This window comes from Scyliorhinus canicula, chromosome 3, assembly GCF_902713615.1.
Source record: "Scyliorhinus canicula chromosome 3, sScyCan1.1, whole genome shotgun sequence".
Lineage (NCBI taxonomy): Eukaryota > Metazoa > Chordata > Chondrichthyes > Carcharhiniformes > Scyliorhinidae > Scyliorhinus > Scyliorhinus canicula.
In genome coordinates this window covers 44,678,386-44,705,677 of record NC_052148.1, presented here as the reverse complement: position 1 = coordinate 44,705,677, position 27,292 = coordinate 44,678,386, and the positions used below count along the sequence as shown (strand labels likewise).

At 45.7% G+C, this 27,292-nt stretch overlaps 1 protein-coding gene across 8 annotated transcripts in view; it reads left to right on the top strand.

Moving 5' to 3' along the window:
• The first annotated feature begins 531 nt into the window (after nt 1-531).
• Nucleotides 532-27,292, top strand: part of skor2 (SKI family transcriptional corepressor 2) — a 46,074-nt gene continuing 19,313 nt past the window's right edge. For 2 of the 8 annotated variants that reach the window (XM_038790481.1, XM_038790478.1), the window contains exons 1-7: nt 922-1,195; nt 3,940-5,747; nt 6,114-6,177; nt 6,883-6,957; nt 8,105-8,170; nt 9,521-9,619; nt 10,101-10,168. In XM_038790481.1, the coding sequence (XP_038646409.1) occupies nt 3,978-5,747; nt 6,114-6,177; nt 6,883-6,957; nt 8,105-8,170; nt 9,521-9,619; nt 10,101-10,168 (2,142 nt within the window). In that variant the 5' untranslated portion in view covers nt 922-1,195; nt 3,940-3,977. Of the gene's footprint in view, nt 620-921; nt 1,196-3,415; nt 3,494-3,939; nt 5,748-6,113; nt 6,178-6,882; nt 6,958-8,104; nt 8,171-8,820; nt 8,885-9,520; nt 9,620-10,100; nt 10,169-27,292 lie in introns of those variants that run through there. The other 6 variants (XR_005459920.1, XM_038790485.1, XM_038790480.1 and 3 more) reach the window with 6 other exon arrangements.

Here is a 27,292-nt window from a genome sequence, read left to right as displayed (position 1 = left end):
TTTTTTAGAGAGCGAACTTTAACAAAAATACCGCGCGCACGTTCAAAGAAAACCTGTTCTGCTCCCAGCCTGGGTTCCACAGTCTATAGAATCGTATAGCAATACCCACCTATAGCATCTTGGCATGTGCGTGTGTGTATTTACATTATACACTGGCGCAGTATAGACGCCCAGCTTAGAAATAAATGGATGTTGCATTTCATCCAGTGACCTTTACTGTAACATACACTTATATAACAACAGCTACTAAATAATTAACACCAATTGAAGTATTAAAAGGGTTCGGAGCAGAGGAGTTCCAGGTCTGCTCGCATTATGTATATATATTTATGATGTTTACGAAGTTATTCTTGTCCCTGTGTATACAGACTGGGAGAGTAGCCGGCAGAGGCAGCCAGTCAGCCAAACGCTAATGACAGGACCAACGGGGTAAACGTTCGGTACTTTCAACTCTTCAACTCGAGAACAAATCATTTTCGCGCCACGCTTGGGGTTAATTTCGTTAAAAGCGAAACTGCAGAGCATTGTGCCAAAATATATATATATATATATTTTAAAAAGAGCGATGTTACAAAAGACATTTAAGGATCTGGTATGGAACTAACTGACCATGTCCGGCGTAAGTTGCATTGATTAAAAAATAATGTATACATATTTGCAGGGTTTGTCGACATAGATTAGAAATAATTATTTTTTTGCTAATGTATGCAAATTTCATTTTGATTATTACAATATTAATCTAAGTGCGCCGTGCAGTAATCGTGAGAACGTGTTAAAGAAACTGAATTCAATTGAGTATTTCTCTACAGTATGTAAAGCTCCAAAGGTAGGCTCGGTAGCCTGCAGCCTGACGTTAGGGAGTCGGTGAATTTATTAGATACTTGAAAAGACCATTTATCCAGTGTCAGTCAGGGAGTGACGTTAGCAGCTGTGATAATTGCTGTTGGATGGCAGGGCTGAGAGTTCAGAGCTGAAACACTCAGCCTGGGGGCTCCCTGCAGCTCTTAAACTCTCCTGCTCCATCAGAGTCCAGAGCAGCCTCCGCCTGCCGCAGCTTCTGGGATGTGCCTTGACACGGCGGCCAAATACACCAGGGTTTGTAAACAGCCGAGTGGGGTTAAAGCAAGGTGCCGGAGCAACTGCCGCCCAGGCCAGGATGCTCGTGTGACGGGCATTCTGTGTGTTTTTACACAAGGTAATTTGTTTATTTTTTAAAATACTAATTGAAAGCGGTGGATGTCAATAGCGTGAGCAGTCGATCGATTGGATGAATAAAATATGCTCACGACTTTCCTTCTGTTTGCCCGAGTTCATCTATTAGCATCCTCCCCAATTTGATCATCACCCTGGTTCATTTAGTCCAATTCATTTTTTACCCCTCCTGATTTTACTCTTTAATTTCCTCTCATTCTTTCTGAATTTATAATGTTCCAGTTCCGCTCTGCATATCACTCAGTCTGCCCCTCTTTATCTCTCCCTCTCCCCCTCCCTGTTTCTCAATATCTTCCCAACTCCGGCAACCTTTCGCTTCCAATATTATCCACGTGGACAGGTCGCCGGGCGCTCCTTGTCACGGCCACTTTGTACCGCTGTCTTTCCTGAATGTTCCCCACCCCACACACTACCCCACAGCACCCCTCCGCTTCCTGAATGTCCCTATCACCCCTCCGCTTCCTGAATGTCCCCATCCCTCCGCTTCCTGAATGTCCCTATCACCCCTCCGCTTCCTGAATGTCCCTATCACCCCTCCGCTTCCTGAATGTCCCCCCACCCCCACCCCTCCGCTTCCTGAATGTCCCTATCACCCCTCCGCTTCCTGAATGTCCCTATCACCCCTCCGCTTCCTGAATGTCCCCCCACCCCCACCCCTCCGCTTCCTGAATGTCCCTATCACCCCTCCGCTTCCTGAATGTCCCTATCACCCCTCCGCTTCCTGAATGTCCCCCACCCCTCCGCTTCCTGAATGTCCCTATCATCCCTCCGCTTCCTGAATGTCCCTATCACCCCTCCGCTTCCTGATTGTCCCCCCACCCCCCACCCCCACCCCTCCGCTTCCTGAATGTCCCCCACCCCTCCGCTTCCTGAATGTCCCTATCATCCCTCCGCTTCCTGAATGTCCCCCACACCTCCGCTTCCTGAATGTCCCTATCATCCCTCCGCTTCCTGAATGTCCCTATTATCCCTCCTCATCCTGAATGTCCCCCCACCCCCACCCCCACCCCTCCGCTTCCTGAATGTCCCCCACCCCTCCGCTTCCTGAGTCCCCGCACCCCCACCCCTCCGTTTCCTGAATGTCCCCCCACCCACACCCCTCCTCTTCCTGAGTCCCCCACCCCCCACCCCTCCGCTTCTTGAATGTCCCCTACCCCCACCCCTCAGCTTCCTGAATGTCCCCCTACCCCCCCACCCCACCCCTCCGCTTCCTGAATGTCCCCCCAACTCCCACCCCTCTGCTTCCTGAGTCCCCCACCCCCACCCCTCCTCTTCCTGAGTCCCCCACCCCCACCCCTCCGCTTCCTGAATGTCCCCCCACCCACACCCCTCCTCTTCCTGAGTCCCCCACCCCCACCCCTCCGCTTCCTGAATGTCCCCCCAACTCCCACCCCTCCGCTTCCTGAGTCCCCCACCCCACCCCTCCGCTTCCTGAATGTCCCCCCCCCATCCACACCCCTCCTCTTCCTGAGTCCCCCACCCCCACCCCTCCGCTTCCTGAATGTCCCCCCAACTCCCACCCTTCCGCTTCCTGAGTCCCCCACCCCCACCCCTCCTCTTCCTGAGTCCCCCACCCCCACCCCTCCGCTTCCTGAATGTCCCCCCCCACCCACACCCCTCCTCTTCCTGAGTCCCCAACCCCACCCCTCCGCTTCCTGAATGTCCCCCTACCCCCCACCCCACTCCTTCCTGAATGTTCCCCTACCACCCCCCCATCCCCACCCCTCCGCTTCCTGAATGTCCCCCTACCCCCCACCCCCACCCCTCCGCTTCTTGAATGTCCCCATCACCCCTCCGCTTCCTGAATGTCCGCCCACCCCGCACCCCACCCCTCCACTTCCTGAATGTCCCCCCACCCACACCCCTCCTCTTCCTGAGTCCCCCACCCCACCCCTCCGCTTCCTGAATGTCCCCCTACCCCCCACCCCACCCCTTCGCTTCCTGAATGTTCCCCTACCCCCCCATCCCCACCCCTCCGCTTCCTGAATGTCCCCCTACCCCCCACCCCCACCCCTCCGCTTCTTGAATGTCCCCATCACCCCTCCGCTTCCTGAATGTCCGCCCACCCCGCAACCCACCCCTCCGCTTCCTCAATGTCCCGCACCCCCACCCCTCCGTTTCCTCAATGTCCCCCACCCCGCACCCCCACCCCTCCGCTTTCTCAATGTTCCCCACCCCGCACCCCCACCCCTCCGCTTCCTGCTGGCGATTACTTGCACGTACACATTTTTTTATTTTTGAAAAATCAGCAGTCATCAATTGGAAACGAAGTGAACAAGAGGTGAATTGGAACAAGTTCGTGCCTCTTTTAATCAATTAGAGACTGGGAGGAAACCTGAACCGAGCCAAGATGCATTGCTTTGTATACCCCGGCCGTTCCTGTGAACATTACTTTAAAATAAGAGTTTTGCTTCATTCCCGGGCCGGGCAATTTATAAAACAAAACAAAAAAATAGGTTCATAGGAATGTTTCCATCTCATTATCAGTTTTTTGACAAGTCGTTCCCATATATTGATTAATCTGCTACTGTACATAAAAACATTTTACAATTTCATTAGCACTGTGTCCGTATTGAATCAATCTTTTTGTGCTAATACCTAGGAACGAAGGACCTTTACCAGCCGCCATGGTTTGATCGATGGCCTATTAAGGTGTATTGTAATATTGATCAGATTGTAAAACGGTAAGCTCTCTTCACTGTTTTAATGTTATTTTTAATACCGCAGGTACGAGGAGGAGCTCTTCCAAATAAACGTCAGACATTATGGATAGTGTCTCTACTCTCCCAGCACCCACTGATGATGCACGCTCAGTGCCGGCAAGTTCCTTTGAACAGGATTCCCTAAGTCAACAGAGATCTTCCCATCTCCCCATGAAGCCCAATCAAGTTGGTCGAGTCATTCTGTACGGAGTGCCCATCGTGTCACTCATCATCGATAACCAGGAGAGGCTGTGTTTGGCACAGATCTCCAATACCCTGCTTAAGAACTACAGCTACAATGAAATCCACAACAGGAGGGTGGCTTTGGGGATCACCTGTGTCCAATGCACCCCGGTCCAGCTGGAGATCCTACGCAGGGCTGGGGCCATGCCAATATCATCGAGGAGATGTGGGATGATAACCAAGAGAGAAGCCGAGAGACTTTGCAAGTCCTTCCTGGGCGAGAACAAGCCTCCAAAGCTCCCCGACAACTTTGCTTTCGACGTTAGCCACGAATGTGCTTGGGGGAGCAGGGGAAGTTTTATACCTGCCCGTTACAACAGCTCAAGGGCAAAGTGTATTAAGTGCACCTACTGCAGTATGTACTTCTCTCCCAATAAGTTCATCTTCCATTCTCACCGCACGCCAGAGGCTAAGTATACTCAACCCGATGCTGCCAACTTCAATTCATGGAGGAGGCACCTAAGGTTGACCGACAAGAGTCCTCCACAAGACCTGGCCTATGCCTGGGAAGATGTGAAAGCTATGTTTAACGGGGGAAGCCGGAAACGTGCCCTGCCTGGGCCCTGTGGCTCTCTGGGTTCAATGAAGGCAGTGAACAGTGTGATCACCCACATGATGGGCCCGGACCTCTCTCACAAGAGGGCCAGGTTCGCCGAGGACGCGGAAGATGGGAGCAGCGCCTCCTCGCGGAAAAACATGCGGAGCTATCCGGTCATCCCTGTCCCGAGCAAAGGATTCGGGATGCTCCAAAAATTCCCCGCGGCCTCCCTGTTTCCCAATCCTTACACCTTCCCTGCGTTCGGCCTCTGCCAGAAAAAGGACGATGGCGACTCCCTTGCTGGGGAGGCAAAGCAGAGTGGACTGTCCGGCCTTCTCTGGCCCGGGAGGAAGGATGCCTTTTACCCACCACTCTGCATGTTCTGGCCACCGAGGGCGGCGAACGGCATCCCGGTGCCGACCTACCTGCAGCCCCAGCCCAGCGCCCTCACAACGGTCGGGGGTGAAACCCCCACCTTGAGGCAAACTTTCCTGGACTTGGCTGACCAGAGCGACGCTGGTGGCCTGGCCACGGCCAGAGACAGCCTGTTTGACAGGGAGAGCCTGAGCAACCCGGGTACCCCCGACCACAGCCTGGCCGCCAGTGGAAGGGTCAAGCTCTTGGACGTGTCCGCCTTCACCGCCAGAAAGCAAAGCTACCTCTCCGCCTTCAGGCCCGTCGTCAAGGACATCGGCAGCATCGCCAAGCTTCATGGCAACGTGGAGGACTTTGGCTCTGAGCGCCACCCCTCCCCGGGTACCAGCAGCAGTTACCATAGCGACAGCGTGGAGAGTGAGGAAGAGCAGGAGGTGGATGTAGAAACCAACAAGCTTTCGGGCGATGGACAGGAGGAGGCAATCTCTGCCGGGCAGTACACCCCGAACAACCCGCAGCCTCAGGACAGCAGCGGATTTAAAGGGAGTAAAGACAAGGCCCATTTCTGCAGCTCCAAGATGGAATCGAGCAAGGCAGAGGGGAAGGAAGATCCAACCATTAATAAGGGGCCCATTCCCTGCGACCCAGCATCATTGGAGCAACCCGCTTACAAAGACGTAAATATCACCTTTCGGCTATTTAGCTAATTATTACATGAATACAGCTTTGGGCTAGAACAAGAGGTACGGTTAAAGACGGTCATTTCCCTAAAGAAATCAATAATGCAATAATATAGTCTGGAAATTCTATATCAGAATTTGATTCTGTGTAATATGTGCTTTTTATCTCCATGAATTATTTTGTTTTTGTTTTCCCGGGAATTGTATTTATTATACATTGGAGTTGTCTTCGTTCCCATTACACAGCATGGTGCGAGGTTTACAAAGGATGCGTGGACACATTAACAGAGCTGCCTCCCCCTCATTCTCGGGACGTTGTGATATTTCCTATGTATACATATATATATATTTATCTTCCGACAGGGTCTTAAAAATGGAACCAAAAAGCATTCACTCTATTCTAAAAAAGATGAAGATAGTTTTTCTAGTAAGTACTGAGCCATGTAAGAAACACAATTCAGCTGGATCGATTTCAAAGTGAAAACCCCAAACGAAAGTTTAGACGAATACACTGTATATTTGTGGCCCTGTGTTTTTCAGTTGCCCTGTGTTAATTTGTGGCCCTCCATATCTTTGACTTCTGCTTAGCTATGACCCAGGGTTTATTTATGTTACTATTCTTCACAAGATGTGAGCGCCACTGGCTAGGCCAGCATTTTTGTTATCCATCCCTAGTTGCCCTTGAGACCGTGGCGTTGAACCGCAGCAGTCCATGTGGTGTAGATACACCCACTGTGCTCTTAAGGAGGGAGTTCCAGGATTTTGACCCAGCGACAGTGAAAAAACGGCGATATATTTCCAAAACTGACAGCGTGTGTATATTTCTGGCCACGTGTTTGTGACCCCGTATCTGAGACCATCATTGTCTCTGTCCCTCTTCATCTCTGACACTGGGTTAACTTTTGACCCTATGTTTACTCCTTTGACCTTCTGTTTATCTGTGACCCTATTTCTATCTGTGACTTTGATTACCCGCAACCATATTTCCACCTGCAATCAATCCGGTGTTTACTGAGTTTGTGTTTATGCTTTGTGTTTGTGTTTATGTTTTGTGTCTACGTTTTACTGTGCTTGTGTCTACGTTTTACTATGTTTGTGTGTCTGCTGCATTGATGTCTATTCTATGTTACAGTTGATGGTAAACAACAGGATTGTTTCACAGAAGAGTCTGACAGCTCGGGAGTGGGGTTCTGGCGGGAATCCGGGGGTAAGTGAGTGACTCGGCAGAAGGATGGTCCTGTTCATGATATAAATTAAACGTATATCTAATGCTTAAAATGACAAAGAAATAAACGAATTTGCTCCACAAGTGCTAAATTCGAAGGAAAAACAAAACAATAATGATTATGATCTAGAGAGGTAATAAATAAATCAACCAAATGGACTAAATTAATTTGAGTTTGCAATAAGGAGGGACGGATTGAAACTAGGTTATCAGGTGTAATTAGCAACCTGCAAATATGAACCCTATATTGGAATAGATTGAAAAGAACAAAATAAAATGAGCGACCTTCAAAAAGCAATATTTTACAATAAGTAACATATTGCAATAATGTTCTCTTTCAAAAACTGTATATATGAAGCTTGTTGCTTTTAATATTTGTCAACAGAGATAATAAAGGTGTTTTATGACAGCTATCAACGCTGATATCATCTGGCTCATAATGAGCCTCGCATACAATACATTAGAACATTCCCTTTATTATCTTAAACAAATTAAATGAATCCACCTTTTCTTATTGCTAAATGTCGCCAAGGGCTTTACCTAAGACAGCAAAGGACGTGATTAGAAGTTCTGATGCCGCGTCTCAATTGCATTGAGCGGGGGAGGTATCTGTTCTAGGGGGAGGGAGAGAGAGAAAGAGAATCTAATTTGCCATTTATGTAATGCAAACTCGTTTGGCTTTGTCGATTCACGGTTAATTGACTGTCAAACGAGGTTGTTATCCCGGGGCTATGTCTGAAAATTTGCCTGTCAGATGAGAGAGAACATCGAGGATTCAGAATGAGCAGAAATGCATACGCTTTTTTTGCTCTTATTAGGAGGCGGAGTCCCTACAACATACACACCACATACCATTTATTTAAATGCCTATTTCCCTGGAGAAATTAGTAATGCTTTAGGTTGTCTGTTTTGTTTCACGATAGTCCCTGTTAAAGAATCTGGAAAGACACAATTAATGCTCTAATGGACAGATTTTTAAAAATCGAAGCATTGAAGGACCCCCACCACCAACCCCACCTCCCCACCCGTTAAAAGAACAATTATAATGAGTGGAACCTTGTCGAATATTGATTTGGAAAGTGACATTCCCAGAAAGGTTCTAAAATAGTTTTATCTGTTTATTGTATAGGTGACCAGGCGCAAGAATCAACATCTCCACTTCCTGTCAAAACTGATGTGGAAAATATGGAGAAGGGTAAATCATGTTCAACGTACACATGTGGCGTCTCTATTTATCTACAGCAGCCACTACACAGACGTAAATAAAGTTAAAGTAAATAACAGCAACTTGCATTGCCATAGCGCCTTTCATAAAACGACCCACGGCGATTCACAGGAGCGTAGGCAAGCAAAATAGGCATCTATTGATTCTCCTTTTATAGCATACCGGTGGTGAGATCTATATATCTAACAAAATGATTTATCTATCTGCATTTTGTGCATTATTTAAGCCTATGTATATCATTTACATCGGTTCAGGTAGGGAATTGGGAATATAATTTGCACGTATCACACGCCCCTTTACACCCGAATTTTCATCCCGTAATCATCTACATTTTAATCGATCTACCCATGTAAGACTTTTGTTTCAATCCCTCTGCGTCCCTACCCACTATAACACAGTCGGTGAAATTGTATTTTGATGTCTTCAAGTCAGCGCAAGCGAATACGCAAGCAGCATCAACACTGGTTTTAATAGCGATTGCTTCATTTTCAGGAGATATACTTCATACGTTTCCGCCGTATTCCATATGATCTTCATTCTTAGAGAATATATATTTGACAACTCCATCTTTTGTCACCAACCTGTAAAAGTGTATTTTTTTCATCTTCACCCCAATCTAGTGTTTAAAACCGCTACGTGTTGCTTAACATTAAAATGTGACATCCGTAAAGCGCGCAATCCCAGGTAAGTTTCTAAATCACAGCGATCTATATAACCACACATCACTTCACAGCCGCGTTGGTCCTTTAACTCGCTTACTTATTGTTTTATATTATTGCAACCTTTTTTTAAAATAGTTGTTTCTTCCTTTCTGATGGGGACGATTAACCTATAATTCAGTAGATGCTGCTCTGCCATGAGAGCCAGATAGATTTAAAAAATAATAATATTATAAATATTAGATAGATAAATGGGAAAGGGCATTTTGATAAAATTGTTCATGAATAAACGATGATGGGGAAACATACAGCTAAGGCGTTAGACAGAGATAAATGGATCCGTGGCTCTCCATAGGAATGTTCAGAGTTGTGAAAGGTATAGAGAAAGATGAAGGATAAGCAATGCAGATAATGCTAAAAAGAGTGACCGATACAAGAAACTGATACAGCATATGCAAACAGTGGAGTCAGACTAATGGACAAATAAAATAGAGCTTTAGGTTTTTTGTTAGAGAACGCACATATAACCAGATGAGGAAACATAATCTGCCCGCCTATTTATACACACGTGTATTAGCGTTCTAACTGTACAATTGGAAATTGTAATGCTCTTTGTTAAATTCGCCTTCCTTAAATCATATTCGACCTTTTTCTTTCCCAGAAGAACTTCAGAAAGTGTTGTTGGAGCAGATTGACCTGAGGCGGAGATTAGAGCAGGAATTTCAGGCGTTAAAGGGTAGCGCTTCTTTCACTGTTGTCAGTAAGACATTCTTTTTTTCTACTTTACCGCACTGTATCGAATTCGGGTGCTTCATAGCGGCGCTTGTCACAGGCAGAACTCACAAACCTTGTCTATTTTACAACAATTTTTTAAAAAGTGAAACCCCTTTAAGGTAACCAATCATTTGTATAACCTGGCTGTTTCTGCAGTGTGAACCGCACCAATGTGAAAACATTGTTGGTTTGTGCAGCACTTGGTAATTGTTTGTTAGTATTGCCTTCGAGATGAGCTGCATGTTATTGTGCCCGGCATGGGTGAACACCCGGCTAGCAAGCTTTGATCTTTGAGTGTGTAAAGACATACTGTCAGATTGGAGAACTCGGGGAAAGAATTCCAGATGCTTAGAATGAAGTTTCGGTTTCCAAACGCCCGGGGAATTTAACATCTTGGTCGTAATCACTGTATAAATCCGAGGTTAATCTGACCCGCCGTTTTGTTTATTTATCTATTTATCGATTAGATAATTTCCAGGAGCAGATGAAGCGGGAACTAGCGTACAGGGAGGAGATGGTCCAGCAATTACAGATGGTGAGATTATCTCTTTTATCTACTTGCTACTGTTGCGCGCCGATTTCAGGAATGAGTTCGCCTGCTCACGCTATTTGGTCACTTCGCCATTTATTTGCTAGTTTCCTGTGCGTTCTCTTTCGCAACGTCTAAAACAGCAAAAATATTTCAGGGGGATCTGAATCCAGCTCTTCACCGAGGAGAGATGTGTGTTGAAAGTCTGATTGGGAGAGATTGGGAGATCCTTCCAATTTGCTCTTGTCTATCTGTGCAATATTCCCAGATGCTTGACACTGTAGTCGTGGATAAAGTCGCGCAGTGGTCATGTCAATGGACTAGTAATCTCTTTAATTTAATCGTTTGTCTGTCTTCAAGGGATGGGGAGGGGAATCACCAGCCAGAGTTGTCGCTCCTCTGTCACTGACCTAGAAAATACACGTGCGTGAACAATAGTTGAGGACAATGGGGCTTGGCTGTTATCTGCCTCCCTTACATCCATTGGAATGGCCATCAATATTCAAACATTGAAAAATTCAATGTCCATAATCACGGTTTTTCCTCATAGCACAATCAATCAGCCTTATAACATGCAGCAACTTTGTAACACATTACAGACTATACATATCCTGTTAGCACACATTCTCCTTTCACTGACACATTCCAGATTATGTATTAACCTATATATGTAATACTTCAGGCTGTATTTATCGTACTCCAGAATGTGGGCTCTCATACAGAGCACTTTCCAATCTATGACGGTAAAAATCTTCAAAACGTTTTTTATCCTCTTGGTAGCATACTCCAGGCTGTGTTTCATTCTGTATGTAGTACACTCCGAACTCTGTTATCCTTCATGTAACACATTCATGACAGTGTCAGTACATAACTCTCCAGAGTGCTTTATCGCACATGTAACATATTGGACATGATGTTCTCCTGTATTGAAAGTCCTCCGGCTTGGATACTATCTGTATAGATAGTATCCACCCCAGGCTGTGTTCCCTTGTCCTTCCGTTGAAGTAAAAACACAGTTGACATTTTTCTGAAAATAAGAATGTCCTTAGTTTTAAAACATGCCATTAATGCCTTTGGGCTCTTTGTGGCAGCACTGAAAAGGTTAAGCAGGATATTCCTGCCACCTTGTGGCCTTGCTAACAGCTAGTTTATTGTCAGCCCTGCCTTCAGCTTTCCTATTCATTTTACTTCCTTCAGTATGAGGCTGCAATCGGCATCTAAGCAGCGTTTCTGCTGCTGCCAACTTAGTGTAGTAGTTGCTTAACTTGGATCAGCAATTCTCCACGTAAAGAATTGCAAATGTGGTCCCTTGCTTTACCAACTAATGTAATAGCACCACTCTTTTCTAAATTCATAACATTAATGTATCAGTTTAATGATTGGAAGAGTTGGTGCTGCTTTACAAGTGACTACTCTTCAAAGTACTTCATTGGCTGTAAAGTGCTTTGGGACGTCTGGAGGTTACCAAAGGTGCTATGGAAATGCAAGTCTGTCTCTGTTTCCTTTCTTTCTATTGGATTTGTCTCCACTCACAGCAGTCTTCCAATTTTGGTCCTCTTAGGTGAAATACTATCAACTTCCTTGTACATTTGAAATTAAAACAAATTGTATAAACACATACTTTCTGGCAGTCTCACTCATATGAGGAACTTGTTAGGAAATTGTGGATAATGTCACTGCATTATTTTAAATGTGTGCTGCTGGCAAGTGAGATTCATTGCTGGGAGCACACTTCTGGAAAAATTATCTTGTGATAATTTTCTCATATGTTATGCACTTCAAAGTGTAACTGAAAGCCTTTTCCAATTCTGCCACCAGTTTTAGCTCATGCATTCCCAGGTCAGGTACAGCATAAGGGTTATGAAAAGTAAAGCTCTGGACAAACCATTTCCTTCACCCCCAATCTCTGTGGATCCTCCAACCACCTACAACTAGCTCATGAGAGTTCCAGGCAGGGCAGCATGGTGGCACAGTGGTTAGCATTGCTGCCTATAGCGCTGAGGACCCAGATTCGAATCCCGGCCCTGGGTCACTGTCCGTGTGGATTTTGCACATTCTCCCCGTGTCTGCATCGGTTTCGCCCCCACAACCCAAAAGATGTTCAGGATAGGTTTGGCCACACTAAATTGCCCCTTAATTGGGGGAAAAAAATAATTGGGTACTCTAATTTAAAAAAAAAGATATTGCCAGGCACAATTAAAGGTTTAGTCCTATAGAATCCCTGCAGTGCTGAAGGAGGCTATTTGGCCCATCGAGGCTGTACCAGCCCTTGGAAAGAGCACTCTATCTAAGCCCACACCTCCACCCTATCCCCGTAACCCCACCTAATCTTTTTGACACCAAGGAGCAATTAAGCATGACCAATCCACCTAACCTGCGCATCTTTGGACTATGGGAGGAAACCGAAGCACCCAACGGAAACCCACATAGACATGGGGAGAATGTGCAGACTCCACACAGACAGTGACCCGATGCGGGACCCTGGAGCTGTGGGGCAGCAGTGCTGACTACTGTGGTAGAATGCCACCATACTACTGCTTGACCTGCAGGCCTCACTAGTGGGAGGGCATGAACAGGCATCATCATCAGCCCCTTTAACTTTTGATTGAGAAGATTGAAATGGTTTCAAAACAATGTTGCTACCAGTCTTTGTTCCTTTCATCTCTAGCTTCCTTACAAAACTTCCATCTCAGCTTCCAATAATCTACCACCATGTCCATCTCATAATTCCATTCCTGATTTCTGCATCCTCTGCAAATCTCCACAACTTCCTTTGTCAACGTTGTCTCCAACAACATCTTCAACTTCATCAAGTGTTCATGGGCAGCACGGTAGCATTGTGATTAGCACAGTTGCTTCACAGCTCCATGGTCCCAGGTTTGATTCCCGGCGAGGGTCACTGTCTGTGCGGAGTCTGCACGTTCTCCCCTTGTTTGTGGGGATTTCCTCCGGGTACTCCGGTTTCCTCCCACAGTGTGCAGGTTAAATGGATTGGCTATGCTAAATTGCCCTTAGTAACCAAAAAAAGGTTAGGTGGGGTGACGGGGATATGGTGGAGGTTTGGGGATAGGGTGGAGGTATGGGCTTAAATAGGGTGCTCTTTCCAAGGACCGGTGCAGACTCGATGGGCCAAATGGTAAAACAGAAATTGCTGGAAATATTCAGCAGCATCAATTTCAGGTCTGGAGCCTTTCATCAGAAACTTGAAGAAGCTCTGCTCTTCATTTTGATAGGATTTCCATTTATCTCATCTGCCTTGTTCACCTCCATTGCTTTCTATTTTCCTTCTCCTGTTTGATCAGGAATCTCCATTCTAACACCCACAGTATTTTGCTCCAGGACATTAGGAAAAATGTATTTGCTCAAGGACTGTCAAATAACTGGAATAGTCAGTCAGGTAAAGTGGTGGGACAAAAGCGTAACTAATATTTAAAATACATTTTGTTTCTGACCTTTGCAGGATTTGGATATGAGAGGGATATTAGAGCTTTAACAGCCTAGTCTCATGCTTGATATGTCTCACATTCTTCATATTTGATTCTAAACCTGCCGAACTGACATCAAAACCCGATGAGCCAAATCTTTCTCCAACTACAATCAAAGCCATCCTTTTCAGCTCCCTCAGACACCTGTACACTTCTGAGGTCAAATCATCAATCTCTTGTTGGTTGTAAAGTAAAGAATAACCCAAAGGTGTAAGCCGTGGGCATGCTCATTTACCCTGAAAATTATCAAACTCAAATCCACTGGAAGGCGTATAATACTTTACCAGCCTCGCTGCTCTGTAAGGTGTAATTTAGTCAAAACATGAAAGCGTGTGTTGTCACCCAATGCCTAAATCCCCATCACCCCAACTTTGCCAACTTCCATTGTTCCCCATGCTCTAGAGAACTGGGCTCATGGTTCTTGTACTAACTTGACATGCCCTCCCTCACCACTCCTTTGATACTAGCTTACTTCTGATGGCTCACTCCCTCCACAGTTGTTAGGAATTCCTTCAGCTGCTATTCCTTCCCCCAGAGCCATTAACCCATCTCCTAGCCTCTGTAATGTCCACCCTCCATACTTGTACCTTGTTACCTCCCTCTCTCCCTTCAAAAGGCTCCAAAAGACCCTTTTCTTTGACTATACAGTGAACTCCTCCTGAACGGCTTTCTTCCAACCAGCCACTCAGTGGACGGCACTCCCATCACGGAAGAAGTCGGCTGCAGGTTTCACTCCCACTCCAGTGACTTGAGCACAAAAATCTAGGCTGACTCCAGAACTGTACTGCCCTGTCAGAGGTCCCTTCTTTCGGACGAGGCAATAAACCAACGGCTCATCTTGGATGGTCCCCAGGCACTATTTCAAAGAGGAGCAGGACACATATCCCGCAGTCCCCACCAGTAATTAGCCTTCAGTTAAGGTCACTAAAAACAGATTATTTGATCATGATCACATTGTTGTTTGTGGGATCTTGCTGTGTGCACATTTACTACATTACAGCGGTGACTACAATTCAAAAGTACTTCTTTGGTTGTAAGATGGTTTACGTCTCCCTGCAGTAGTCAAAGGTGCTACGTAAATTCTTTGTTTTCCCCTTTCTCGCTCGTAATCGAAGGTCACTCATTTTGTCCACTGCTCTGTAAAAGTACTCTGAGTGTGGAGACTGCTATATAAGAATACGTTGTTCTTGTTATTTGAAGAACCCCATTACTTCATAACAGCAGGAAGAGTAAACATCTCCCTCTAGTGGTAACACCACCATTCCATTAAAGGGAAAGAAAATCTAAGAATTAAATGTTTTTCCACATATTGTCCATCTCAATCTCTGAAAAATGCAAATCATAAATATTCATATTGAAATGTTGACCTTGAAATGTTGATGGCAGGTCAGTTCCCCCAGAAACCACCATTTATTTTGGTGTCTCAATAGAAAAGTACATAAAAATTAAAGGAATATTACTTTCAATAAAAGGCCACTCAATTACAATTTTTACAGAAAAATGTCAGTTATGACAAGGCTTGCAAAACATTTGTGAAGCTTTGTGACAATCAACAATCTCCAATGTTTTTTTTTTGTGCTGTAAGAGCTGTGAGGACATAAACAAGGAAAGCAGGTAAACGCCAGGTGCTACACATTTGGTACAAGTGAGCTAAACAGCTGGCTTTTAATGCAGAACAATGCCAGCAGAGCGGGTTCAATTCCCGTACCGGCCTCCCCGAACAGGCGCCAGAATGCGGCGACTCGGAGCTTTTCACAACAACTTCATTGAAGCCTATGCGTGACAATAAGCGATTATTATTATTATTTCATGAGTGTTGCACATTCCTGGTGAGAATTTCAGGTCGTCCTCTTTCTACACACTTCCACCAAATGGCTCACATTGGTTCCATCAATTTTAATTTCATTTTAAGGTATTAGTGGGGATCTCCTGCTTCCATTTATTTGGCGGGGGGGACTGGAACGATGGATGAGGCGGAGAATTGAGCGGAAAAGTTGGGGTTCCCATTTGCATCTATTTAACTTTATGCTTGATAGTCCCCTGACATTAAATTTATATTCACGTCACTGAGTTTTCCAGTTTCATTTCTTCTGCACCAGGGCGCCCTTTAGAAATAGTGCCCCGATCTTTTAAAGGCCTAAGTTGCTGCTGGGTTCATTCAGAGCCTACCTCGCCAGCGTGACGCCCCTTGAATTTCTTTTGACAAAGTGTCAAAACGTACAGCGGGAATTGCCGGCAGTGCAGTCAGCGGGCTACCCTCCACCTTTCCTGCCCAAAATGATAATTTGCCTCATAATATCACAATTCCATGTTTGTAAAATGATTCTAGATTTTGACCTTTATCAAGAAGATGTCACCTTTATATAGCATCTAAGCAGCATCAGAAGTATCATCACTATTTTGCATGCAATGAATTAGCTATTGCTGGAAAAAAAGAGACATGCTGTTGAGGCGTTTCACCTTGTACTCATCAAGGCAGAGACAAGAATACCAAATTTCAAAGGAAGCAATAATTCATACTGCATGTAAAAGGATGCTAATGGTTGGCCCATCAGCTTTGATTGGTTGAGATGTTGCCATGGAGATTGCACCAGGGAGCTACTATTCCCCATGCTTTTGTTTAATGATAAAAGGAACAATGTCTGGATAGGTTCTATCTGCATGCGGGAACATTTTCCATGGCAAAGCCTTGTCCAATCAGAGATGATTGACCAACAATCAGCACCCTTTTCTGATACACTACAAATTTTTGTTTTCCCTTGCCATTGGTGTTATTGAGTTTGTCCTGATAAATGCAAGATGAAAAGTTTTGACAGTATGTGTGTTTTTCAGCACTACTGAAGTTCTGCACTACCAAGTGACTAAATTAATTAATTCTTGATTGTTAGTCACGATTTTTCTATATGTAAATATGATCAATACTTCACATATGGCAAGATTCCACACACAACAATAAGATGATAGGTCAGTTATCTACCCTTCATGGCATTTGTTGGCCAGGACACCCAAAGGACACCATGCTCATGTTTGAATGTTGAATGTTGTTTAGGGACCTTTGTCTACCTGAAGCATCTTGGCATCATGGCACTTCAAACAGTGCTGCACTCCCTCTCATGCACTGCTGTGTCAGCCTAGTGTATGTGTCCATGTCCTAGAATGTGGCTTGAACTTACAGCCTATTGTTTATGAAGTACATGCTCAAAGATTCCTTTCATTCTTTCTGCCATCACTTGACAATAAGTTCCAGCTGAAGTATGGGAACTCTGTAAGGGTCTGAGACATGACAATGGTAAGGTGCAATAGACTTGGACTTAAAAGCATTTCGGTTACTTTTTTTTTGTTAAATGACCGTCATCTCATTCAGTTCTTTTTTCACTCCTAATTGAACGGCAATCTTTTGTTGCATTCGGGAAAGTTAATGGAGACTGCCCCAAAGACAGTTTTCATGAATGTACCACTTTGTGTTCTTCTAAACTGTGCTGGCCTGAAAAGTTCCCAGCTCAGGTGTGTTGTTTGCGAAATTGGCTGCTCTTAGCTAAGATAGCTCAGCACCATCGGATTAGGAGAGGGAAGATCAGCCGGGGTTCCTGCTCTTGTTAGCTGTCAAATGGTGGAAAGTGAGTCTGTGTGGACTTTGGATAAACAATGGTGTTGTTGCTCACCATTGTTAATGAGCTTGCTGGTTCACACTGCCTGGGATCACATGTGAAGAACCTGGATTGGGTACAATTGACCATCTGGTCCAAGAGCATGATCTCATTACACTGTCAGTGTCTTTGACCTGACTGCAGGTCCTTTAGCTAAAATACATGTGGAACAATAATTCTGTTTCTTGTTGAGAATAAATGGTAACTTTCTGTTCAAATCCCCTGGGAAATGCGAAAGTGACATTTTTGGGCTGCATTGTATCATCATTTCCCTTCCTGGGTTCCTGTCTTTCAATCAGAACAGGAAACTAAATCCCTTCACATTGTGACATCTGGTAGAAACGTTCCCCCTCGGTGACATCTGGAACAGGCCTAGGGTTAGAGATTGTTGGTGTTAGCTGCTCACACAAACTGGGTGCAAGAAGTGGCTTGATCGAAATGTGTCCTTTGGTCTCATTTCAGGTAGACTGGAAAGTGTGAATATCCACTGCGCAGCCCTCCTTCTGCTCAATAGCAAATCAGGCATCGATAGCGGGAGCTGCAATGCAGTCAGGAGCCTTCAAACAGACCCTGGAATTGGGGATTGTGGTTTGGAGCAATCAACGTGATAGGGGGTGGTGTTGGGGGCCAATGGTGATGTCCGTGGAGTGTTGGCAGCTCCTTGCTCCCCAGGAAAGGTGTATTTGGACATTTTATAACTTTCCTTTTCTTGGAGGACTAGATTCACTGAAGAATCACAAACTCAGCCAAAATTTATATTCAAAAGGGGGCATTCAACAATTATTAAGTGCTTTGAGTATGTAAATTAGAGGCTGGGAGGGCCCCCACCAAGTTAGCAATGGCACCAATCAATGCCTTTGCATTAGTGTCCTTCACCTTCATTTTGTGCCTTAAGATGTGATTGCAGTGAAAAGTAATTTCTCCCCCCCTGACCCCAAGTGAAGTTCGTTTTTGGACAGTCTCCATGCTGACCTTTCCAAAGGATTAATACTCACTCAGATGCTAAGAGCTGGAATCTGAAAATGTGCCTCTACACATGATTCTTTTAATGAGAAACCAAGTTAAAATGACAGGGCCAACACTGAGCTCACATCCAAGGTCAAATGGAGACAAAGAGAAAAAGACAAAATGAGGTGAGTTAGGCATCATGCTTGGAGTTATTTAACTCGCGCAAGGAAGGGACAGTAGGGAAATAAAGAATTTCCATTTGAGATCCTGTCCTAACAGCCTTGTACCTACACCAGAGCGGCTGTAGGGGTTCAAGAGGACAGCTGCCCACCACCTTATCATAGAATTCCTACAGAGCAGAGGGAGGCCTTTTGGCCCATCGAGTCTGTGCCGACCCTCTGAAAGAGGATCCTACCTGGGCCCACGCCCCCACCCTATCCTCGTAACCCAGCAACCCCACCTAACCTTTTTTAGACACTAAGGGACACTTTAGCATGGCCAATCCACCTAGCCAGCACTTTTTTGGACTATTGAAGAAAACTGGAGCACCCGGAGGAAACCCACCCAGTCACGGGGAGAACATACAACTCCACACAATCACCCAAGGCTAGAATTGAACCTGGGTTCCTGGCGCTGTGAGGCAGCAGTGCTGGCCATTTGTGATAGGCAATAAATGGTGGCCTAGCCAGTGATGCCCACATCGCATGAACAAATACAAAAAAGAACCAGCTACAATGGGTTTTCGCTTTTTCCTCATTCTTTTTTACATGCTACATGCCACTCCTAAAGTGTTTTTAGGAACATCGGGAGCTGGACTAGGCCATTCAGATCCTCCAGAACCAGGGGTCTCAGTCTGAGGATTCAGGGTCAACCATTTCGGAGAGAAACGAGGAGACATTTCTTCACCCAAAGAGTGGTGAGTCTGTGGAATACATTACCACAGGAAGTAGTTGATGCTAAAACATGGAATATATTCAAGAGGCGGCTAGATATAGCACTTGGGCGAATGGGATCAAAGGTTATGGGGAGAAAGCAGGATTAGACGATTGAGTTGGATGATCAGCCATGATCGTGATGAATGGCGGAGCAGGCTCTAAGGGCCAAAAGGCCTCCTCTTGCTCCTATCTTCTATATATCTATCAGCCTGCTCAGCCATTCAGTAAGATCATGGCTGACCATCTACCTCAGCACCATTTTCCTGCACTATCTCCATATCCTTTGATATCATTAGTATCTTGAAATCTATTATCTCAATTTTGAATATATTCCTCAACGGAGCCTCCATCGTTCAGGGGGGTCAGAGAATTCCAAAGGTTCACCACACACTGAGTGAAGAAATGACTCTTCATCTCAGTCCTAAATGAATGGCCCTTTATCCTGAGACTGTGTTTCCTGGTTCTAGAATGCAACCAGAGGAAACATCCTTCCTGCGTATATCCTTTTTATCCCCTTAAGAAATTTGGACACTTCAATGAGATCACCTCTCATTCTTCTAAACTAGAGAATACAGGCCCAGTCTCCTCAATCTCTCCTCATCCCGCCAGTCCATGAATTAGTCTGGTGAACCTCCATCACACTCAGTCTATGGTAAATATAGCCGTCCTCAGATAAGCGGACAAAAACTGTACACAATACTCCAGATGCCCTCACGGCAAGGTTTTATTGAAACAATTTTCACATTTTGAGTTTAGGTACATTTTGAATATACAGATTAGGACAATGGCTAGGCCACTCGGCTCCTCAAGCCTGCTCCACCATTCTACAAGACCATGGCTTATTTGATTATAATCTCAACTCCATATTCCCGCATACCCCTGATAACCTTTCACCCCTTTACTTATCAAGAATCTATCTACCTCAGCCTTAAAATTATTCAGAATCTGTCTCCAGGACCGTTTGGTGTAGAGAGTTCCAAAACCTCATGAGCCGGAGAGGAATGTTTTTCCTCATTTCGGTCTAAAATAGGAAACCCTTATTTTTAAACAGTGACCCTTAGTCCTAGATTCTCCGACATTAGGAAACATCCACATCCACCCTGTCAAGACCGTTCAGGATCTTAAAGGTTTTGATTAAGCCACCTCTTACTCTTCTAAACTCCAACGGATGCACGCCCAGCCTGTTCAACCTTTCCCCGTGGGCCTCCCCTCCCATTACAGCTATTCATCTAGTAAACCTTCTCTGAACGTCTTCCAAAGCATTTCAATCTTTCCTGAAATAAGGAGATCGATAGATGACCATGTGTGCAGGAAGTGCTCCGGATTGCAGAAACTTGATTTCTGGATTTGAGAGTTCGAGCAGTGGCTGGAGACACTTTGGCACATCCGCGAGGCTGGGAGCTAAGTGATAACATGTTCTTCAGAGAGGTGGTCACACCGTAGTGCAAGGCACTTGAGGAAAAAATGGAATGGGTGAGCACCAAGCAGTGAAAAGGAAACAGGCAGGTAGAGCAGGAGGCCCCCCTGGGGTCCTGCTCACAAAGCGGTTTTCCATTTTGGTTCCCTGGTTTCACCAGGGAGGGCAGACAGAGCCAAGCTTCTGTCACCACAGCAATTTGACTGTACAGGAGTGGGGGGGAAGAAGAAAGCAGAGTGATAGTGGCAGGGGACTCATTAATTAGGGGAGCAGACAGGCATTTCTGAGGCCGCAGAAGTGAATCCAGGATGGTGTGTTACCTCCCTGGTTCGATACGTCTGTAAAACCATAAGGCATAGGAGCAGAATTAGGCCACTCAGCCATCAAGTCTCCTCCGCCATGGTTTTATATGGTCATGGTTAATATTTTTCTCATCCCCATTCTTCTGCTTTCATCCCATAACCCCTGATCCACTTATTAATCAAGAGCCTATCTAACTCTGCCTTAAAAATACTCAGTGATTTGGCCTTCACAGTCTTCTGCGGCAAAGAGTTCCAGAAATTCACCACCCTCTGACTGAAGAAATCCCTCCTCATCTCTGTTTTAAAAGATTGTCCCTTCAGTCTGAGGCTGTGGCCTCTGGTTCTAGTCTCTCCGACTAGTGGAAACATCGTCCCCACGTTCACTCAATCTAAGTCTCTCAGTATCCTGTAAGTTTCAATGAGATCTCCCTTCATCCTTCTAAACTGCACCGAGTACAGACCCAGAGTCCTCAACCGCTCCTCATATGACAAGTCCTTCATTACGGGATCATTCTTGTGACCTTCCTCCGGACCCTTTCCAAGGCCAGCACATCCTTCCTTAGAAACGGGGACCAAAACTGCTCACAATATTCCAAACGCAGTCTGGCCAGAGCCTTATACAGCCTCAACAGTACATCTCTGCTCTTGTATTCTAGCCCTCTCAACATGAAAGCTAACATCGCATTTGCCTCCCTAACTGCCGACTGAGCCTGCACGTTAAGAGAATCCTGAACTGGGTTCCTGAGTCCCTTTGTATTTCTGATTTCCTAAACATTTCCCCATTTAGAAAATAGTCCATGCCTCTATTCTTCCTACTAAAGTGCATAACTTCACACTTTTCCACATTGTATTCCATCTGCCACCTCTTTGTCCACTTTCCTAGCCTATCCAAGTCCTTCTACAGCCTCTCTTCTGCCTCGACAGAACCTGTCTCTCTACATATCTGCTTTAGCTCACTGAGCTAAATCGCTGGCTTTTAAAGCAGACCAAGCAGGCTAGCAGCATGGTTCGATTCCCATACCAGCTGCGCCGGAATGTGGTGACGAGGGGCTTTTCACAGTAACTTCATTGAAGCCTACTTGTGACAATAAGCCATTTTCATATCTTTGCATCATCTGCAAGCTTAGCAGCAATGCCCTCAGTTCCTTCTTCCATATCATTAATGTATATTGTGAATAGCTGTGTACCCAACACTGACCCCAGCGGAACATCACTAGTTACCAGCTGCCATCCTGAAAAGGACACTTTTATCTGCACTCTCTGCCTTCTGCCAGTCAGCCAATCCTCTATCATTCCAGTTCCTTGCCCCTAACACCATGGGCTCTTATCTTATTTAGCAACCTACTGTATGGCACCTTGTCAAAAGTCTTCTGGAAATCCAAATAGATCATGTCCACTAGTTCTCCTTTGACTAATGTCCTTGTTATCTCCTAAAAGAATTCTAATAGATTTGTCAGGCATGACCTCCCCTTGACAAATTCGTGTTGACTCAGTCCTATTTTACTGTGCACTTCAAAGTATTCCCCAACCTCATCCTTAATAATAGACTCTAAAATCTTACCAACAACCAAAGTCAGGCTAACCGGCCTATAATTTCCCATCATCTGCCTCTCTCCCCTCATAAACAGAGGTGTTACACTAGTCATTTTTCAATCTTTTGGGACCCTCCCCGCCTCCAGCAATTCCTGAAAGACCACCGCCAATGCCTCCACAATCTCCTCAGCTATCTCCGTTAGAACCCTGGGTTATAGTCCATCCAGTCCTGGTGATTTATCCACTTTCAGACCTTTCAATTGCCACACCTTCTCCTGAGTGATGGCTACTTCACTCACCTCTGCCCTCTGATTCTCTTGAAGTCTCGGTATGTCAATGGTGTCTTCCACTGTGAAGACTGATGCAAAGTAACTATTCAGTTCCTCTGCCATTTCTTTGTTCCCAATTTCTACTTCTCCAGTCTCCTTTTCCAGTGGTCCAATGTCCATTCTTGACTCTCTCTACCTTTTATAGATTGAAAAAACTCTTGCCGTCTTCTTTTATAATGCTAGCTAGCGTGCACTCATATTTCACCTTCTCCCCCTTATTGCTTTTTTCGTTGTCCTCTGCTTGCTTTTAAAGGCTTCCCAATCCTCTGGCTTTCCACTAATCCTTGCCACGTTGTATGCTTTTCCCTTTGTTTTTAAGCTGTACGTGACTTCCCTTGTCAGCCATGGTTGCATTTTTCCTCCTCCTTGGGATAAATTTCTATTGTGCCTTACGAATAACCCCCAATAAACCCTGTCATTGCTGCTCCACTGTCTTCCCTGCTAGGCTCCCCTTCCAATCAACTCTGGCCAGCTCCTCCCTCATGTCTTTGTAGTTTCCTTTATTCAGTTGTAATACCGTTACATTTGATTCCAGCTTCTCCCTCTCAAACTGCAGGGTGAATTCTATCATATAGTGGTCATTTCCCCCGAAGGGTTCCTTCACCTTAAGGTCGTTAATCAAGTCTGCCTCATTACACATCACCAAATCCAGAATTGCTTGGGCTCTACCACAAGGTGCTCCAGGATCAGGGATGTGACTGAACAGCTGTAGGGCATCCTGAAGGAGGAGGGTGATAAGACAGAGGTCATGGTAACATTGATACCAACGATAACAGTAAACTAAAGACCAGGACCTCAAAGGTTGTAATCTCTGGATTACTCCCAGTGCCACATGCTAGCGAGTACAGAAATAGGAGAATAGGATAGATGAATGTGTGGTTTAAGAGTTGGTGCAGGAGGGAGGGGTTTAGATTCCTGGATCACTGGAATTGTTTCTGGGGAAGGTGGAGCCTGTACATGGAGGACGGTCTGCACCAGAACCAGAGTGTGATGAACATCCTTGCTGGTGGGTTTGCTAGTGCTGTTGGAAGGGATTTAAACTAGTTCAGCAATGGGAGGGGACACAAAGTGTTTATGCAATAGGGACACAACATGCTGAGTTTCAAGGAAGTAAGGCAAGGCTGGCTGGCCTCTACTTTAACGTCAGGAGTATCATACGTAAAAAATAAGAGCGTGTATCGACATGTAGAGTTGTAATGTTGTTGCCATCACAGAGGTGTGGTTGAGGGAGGGGCGGGACTGGCAGCTCAACAGTCCAGAGTATAGGATCTTCAGGCAGGACAGGGAACAGTGTAAAAGAGGAAGTGGTGTTACATTATTAATTTCATTGCAGTGTTAATGTAAGCCTACTTGTGACAATCAAGATTATTATTATTAATTAAGGCGTCTGTTATTGCAGTAAGGAGAGACAATGTCTTGGAAGGGTCTTCCAATGAGCCTTTGCGGGTAGAGCTTATGAATAAAAAGTTCAGTCACTGTTTGGAGTGTATCATAGACCACCAAATAGTCAGCGGGCAATAGAGGAGCAGAAAAGTAGACAATTCACTGAGATATATAAAAACAATAATAGAGTAATTTTATTTGGGGATTTCAACTATCCAAACAGTAATTGGGATAGTCACATTGTAAAGGGTTTAGAGGGAGCAGATTTCTTGAAATGTTTTCAAGAGAGGTTTTTATATCAACATGTCGAAGGTCCAACAAAGGTGTAGAGCTGGACCTAGTTCAGGGGAACGCAGCCGGAAGGTGTTCAAGGTAGCAAGGGGGTCGCATTATAGTGATAGCGACCACAACACTGTATGTTTTAAATTTGTCCGAGAAAATGAAAAGGATGGTCTGCAAAAAAAGGGTTTTGGATTGGGGAAGGCCGATTTTATGAAAATAAGGCAGGATCTGGCCAAAGTAGACTAGGAACATACATCTGGCTAAATCTACAGCAGAAGAATCGGGGAGGGAACATTCAAAACAGAATTGGCGAGAATATGGGTCAACATGTGACAAGAAGGGTTGATGAAGGTAGTGCAGTGGATGTGGTGTACATGGATTTTAGCAAGGCGTTTGACAAAGTCCCACATGGTAGATACATCAAAAAAGTAAAAGCCCATGGGATACAGGGTAATGTGGAAAACTGGATAAAAAGTTTGTTTAGTAACAGGAAACAAAGATGTGGAGATGCCGGCGTTGGACTGGGGTGAGCACAGTAAGAAGTCTTACAACACCAGGTTAAAGTCCAACAGGTTTGTTTCAAACACGAGCTTTCGGAGCACGGCTCCTTCTTCAGGTGAATGGAAAGGCTTGTTCCAGAAATGTTTATATAGACACAGTCAGAGATGCCCCGGAATGCGAGCACCTGCAGGCAATCAAATCATCAAAGATGCAGAGAGAGAGGTAACTCCAGGTTAAAGAGGTGTGAATTGTCCCAAGCCAGTTCAGTCGGTAGGCCTCTGCAAGTCCAGGCTTGTTGGTGGGGGCCGAATGTAATGCGACATGAATCCCAGATCCCGGTTGAGTCCGCATTCATGCGTGCGGAACTTAGCTATAAGTTTTTGCTCAGCAATTTTGCGTTGTCGCGTCTCCTGAAGGCCTCCTTGTAGAATGCTGACCCGGAGATCAGAGGCTGAATGTCCTTGACTGCTGAAGTGTTCCCCAATGGAAGGGAACAGTCCTGCCTGTTGATAGTCGCACGATGCCCGTTTATTCGTTGTCGCAGTGTCTGCATGGTCTCGCCAATGTACCACGCTTCGGGACATCCTTTCCTGCAGCGTATGAGGTAGACTACATTGGTCGAGTCGCACGAGTATGCGCCGCGTACCTGGTGGGTGGTGTTTCCACGTGTAATGGTGGTGTCCATGTCGATGATCTGGCATGTCTTGCAGAGATTACCCTGGCATGGTTTTGTGGTGTTGTGGTTGCTGTTCTGAAGGCTGGGTAATTTGCTGCAAACAATGGTTTGTTTGAGGTTGCGCGGTTGTTTGAAGGCCAGTAGTGGGGGTGTGGGGATGACCTTGGCAAGATGTCCATCCTCGCTGATGATGTGTTGGAGGCTGCGAAGAAGATGTCGTAGTTTCTCCGCCCCAGGAAAGTACTGGACGACGAAGGGTACTCTGTCAGTGGTGTCCCGTGTTTGTCTTCTGAGGAGGTCGGTGCGGTTTTTTGCTGTGGCGCGGTGGAACTGTCGATCAATGAGTCAAGCGCCATATCCCGTTCGTACGAGGGCATCTTTCAGCATCTGTAGGTGTCTGTTGCGCTCCTCCTTGTCTGAGCAGATCCTGTGTATACGGAGGGCTTGTCCATAGGGGATGGCTTCTTTAATGTGTTTCGGGTGAAAGCTGGAGAAGTGGAGCATCGTGAGATTATCTGTGGGCTTGCGGTAAAGCGAGGTGCTGAGGTGACCGTCCTTGATGGAGACGAGTGTGTCCAAGAATGGAACTGAATTTGGAGAATAGTCCATGGTGAGTTTGATGGTGGGATGGAACTTATTGATGTCATCGTGTAGTCGTTTCAGTGATGTCTCGCCGTGGGTCCAAAGGAAAAAAATGTCATCGATGTATCTGGTGTATAGCATCGGTTGAAAGTCCTGTGTGGTGAGGAAGTCCTGTTCAAACTTGTGCATGAAGATGTTGGCATATTGAGGTGCAAATTTGAGAGGATCTCCAGGAAGATCGCGCATATAGACACTGACATTCAGTTTCTACAAAGATGCAAAAAAGCAGACAAGATCCCGAAAGGACTACAGATCAAAAATCCACTCAAGTCGACTTACAACACAGACTACGCTGAAAGACTCTGCCACCGCACCTCTGTCACACTCCTCAAACACCTCGTACACCAACTCTACAGCAGTCGACGCAACCTGGAAACCAAGAGAGAGGCCATATTCTCAACTTGCGCTCAGGACACAGCAGACCAGCTGCGGAACACCGCCAAACGGATGAGACAGCAATACTATGCCACCTACATGCACACCAAGAACAGGAAGCTTGAGGAACTTGGCATCACCACCAGCAGCAATCAAGCTTCTCCCGGTACAACAGTCGAAAACAATACAGGGAAATCCATTGTCAACTTGTCAGACTACACCCTTCAACCAGACGAAATCGAAGTCCTCAGCAGAGGGCTCAATTTCTGCACCACCACCAAAATGGACCCCATCAGTCTCGCGGCAGATACGGAGGAATTCATCAGGCGAATGAGGCTCCGGGAATTCTTCCACAGACCCCAAGAGGCCGACAGCGAACCCAGGGACACGACCAATGAACCGGAACGGCAGACCGCGAGATCTGCAGTGCAGCAACCGAAAAGGAAAGAGTCAAATTGGACCCCTCCGGAAGGCCGCTGCCCTAGACTCGACATGTATGCTCAAGCCGTCAGAAGTCGTGTCAATGCCAGATTCATCACTCGCAATCACAAGGCAGCCTCAAACGTCACCCAAGCACAACGCAACGCCATCCGCACTCTCAAGACCAACCGCAACATCGTCATCAAACCAGCAGACAAAGGAGGGGCCACCGTCATACTGAACAGAACAGACTAC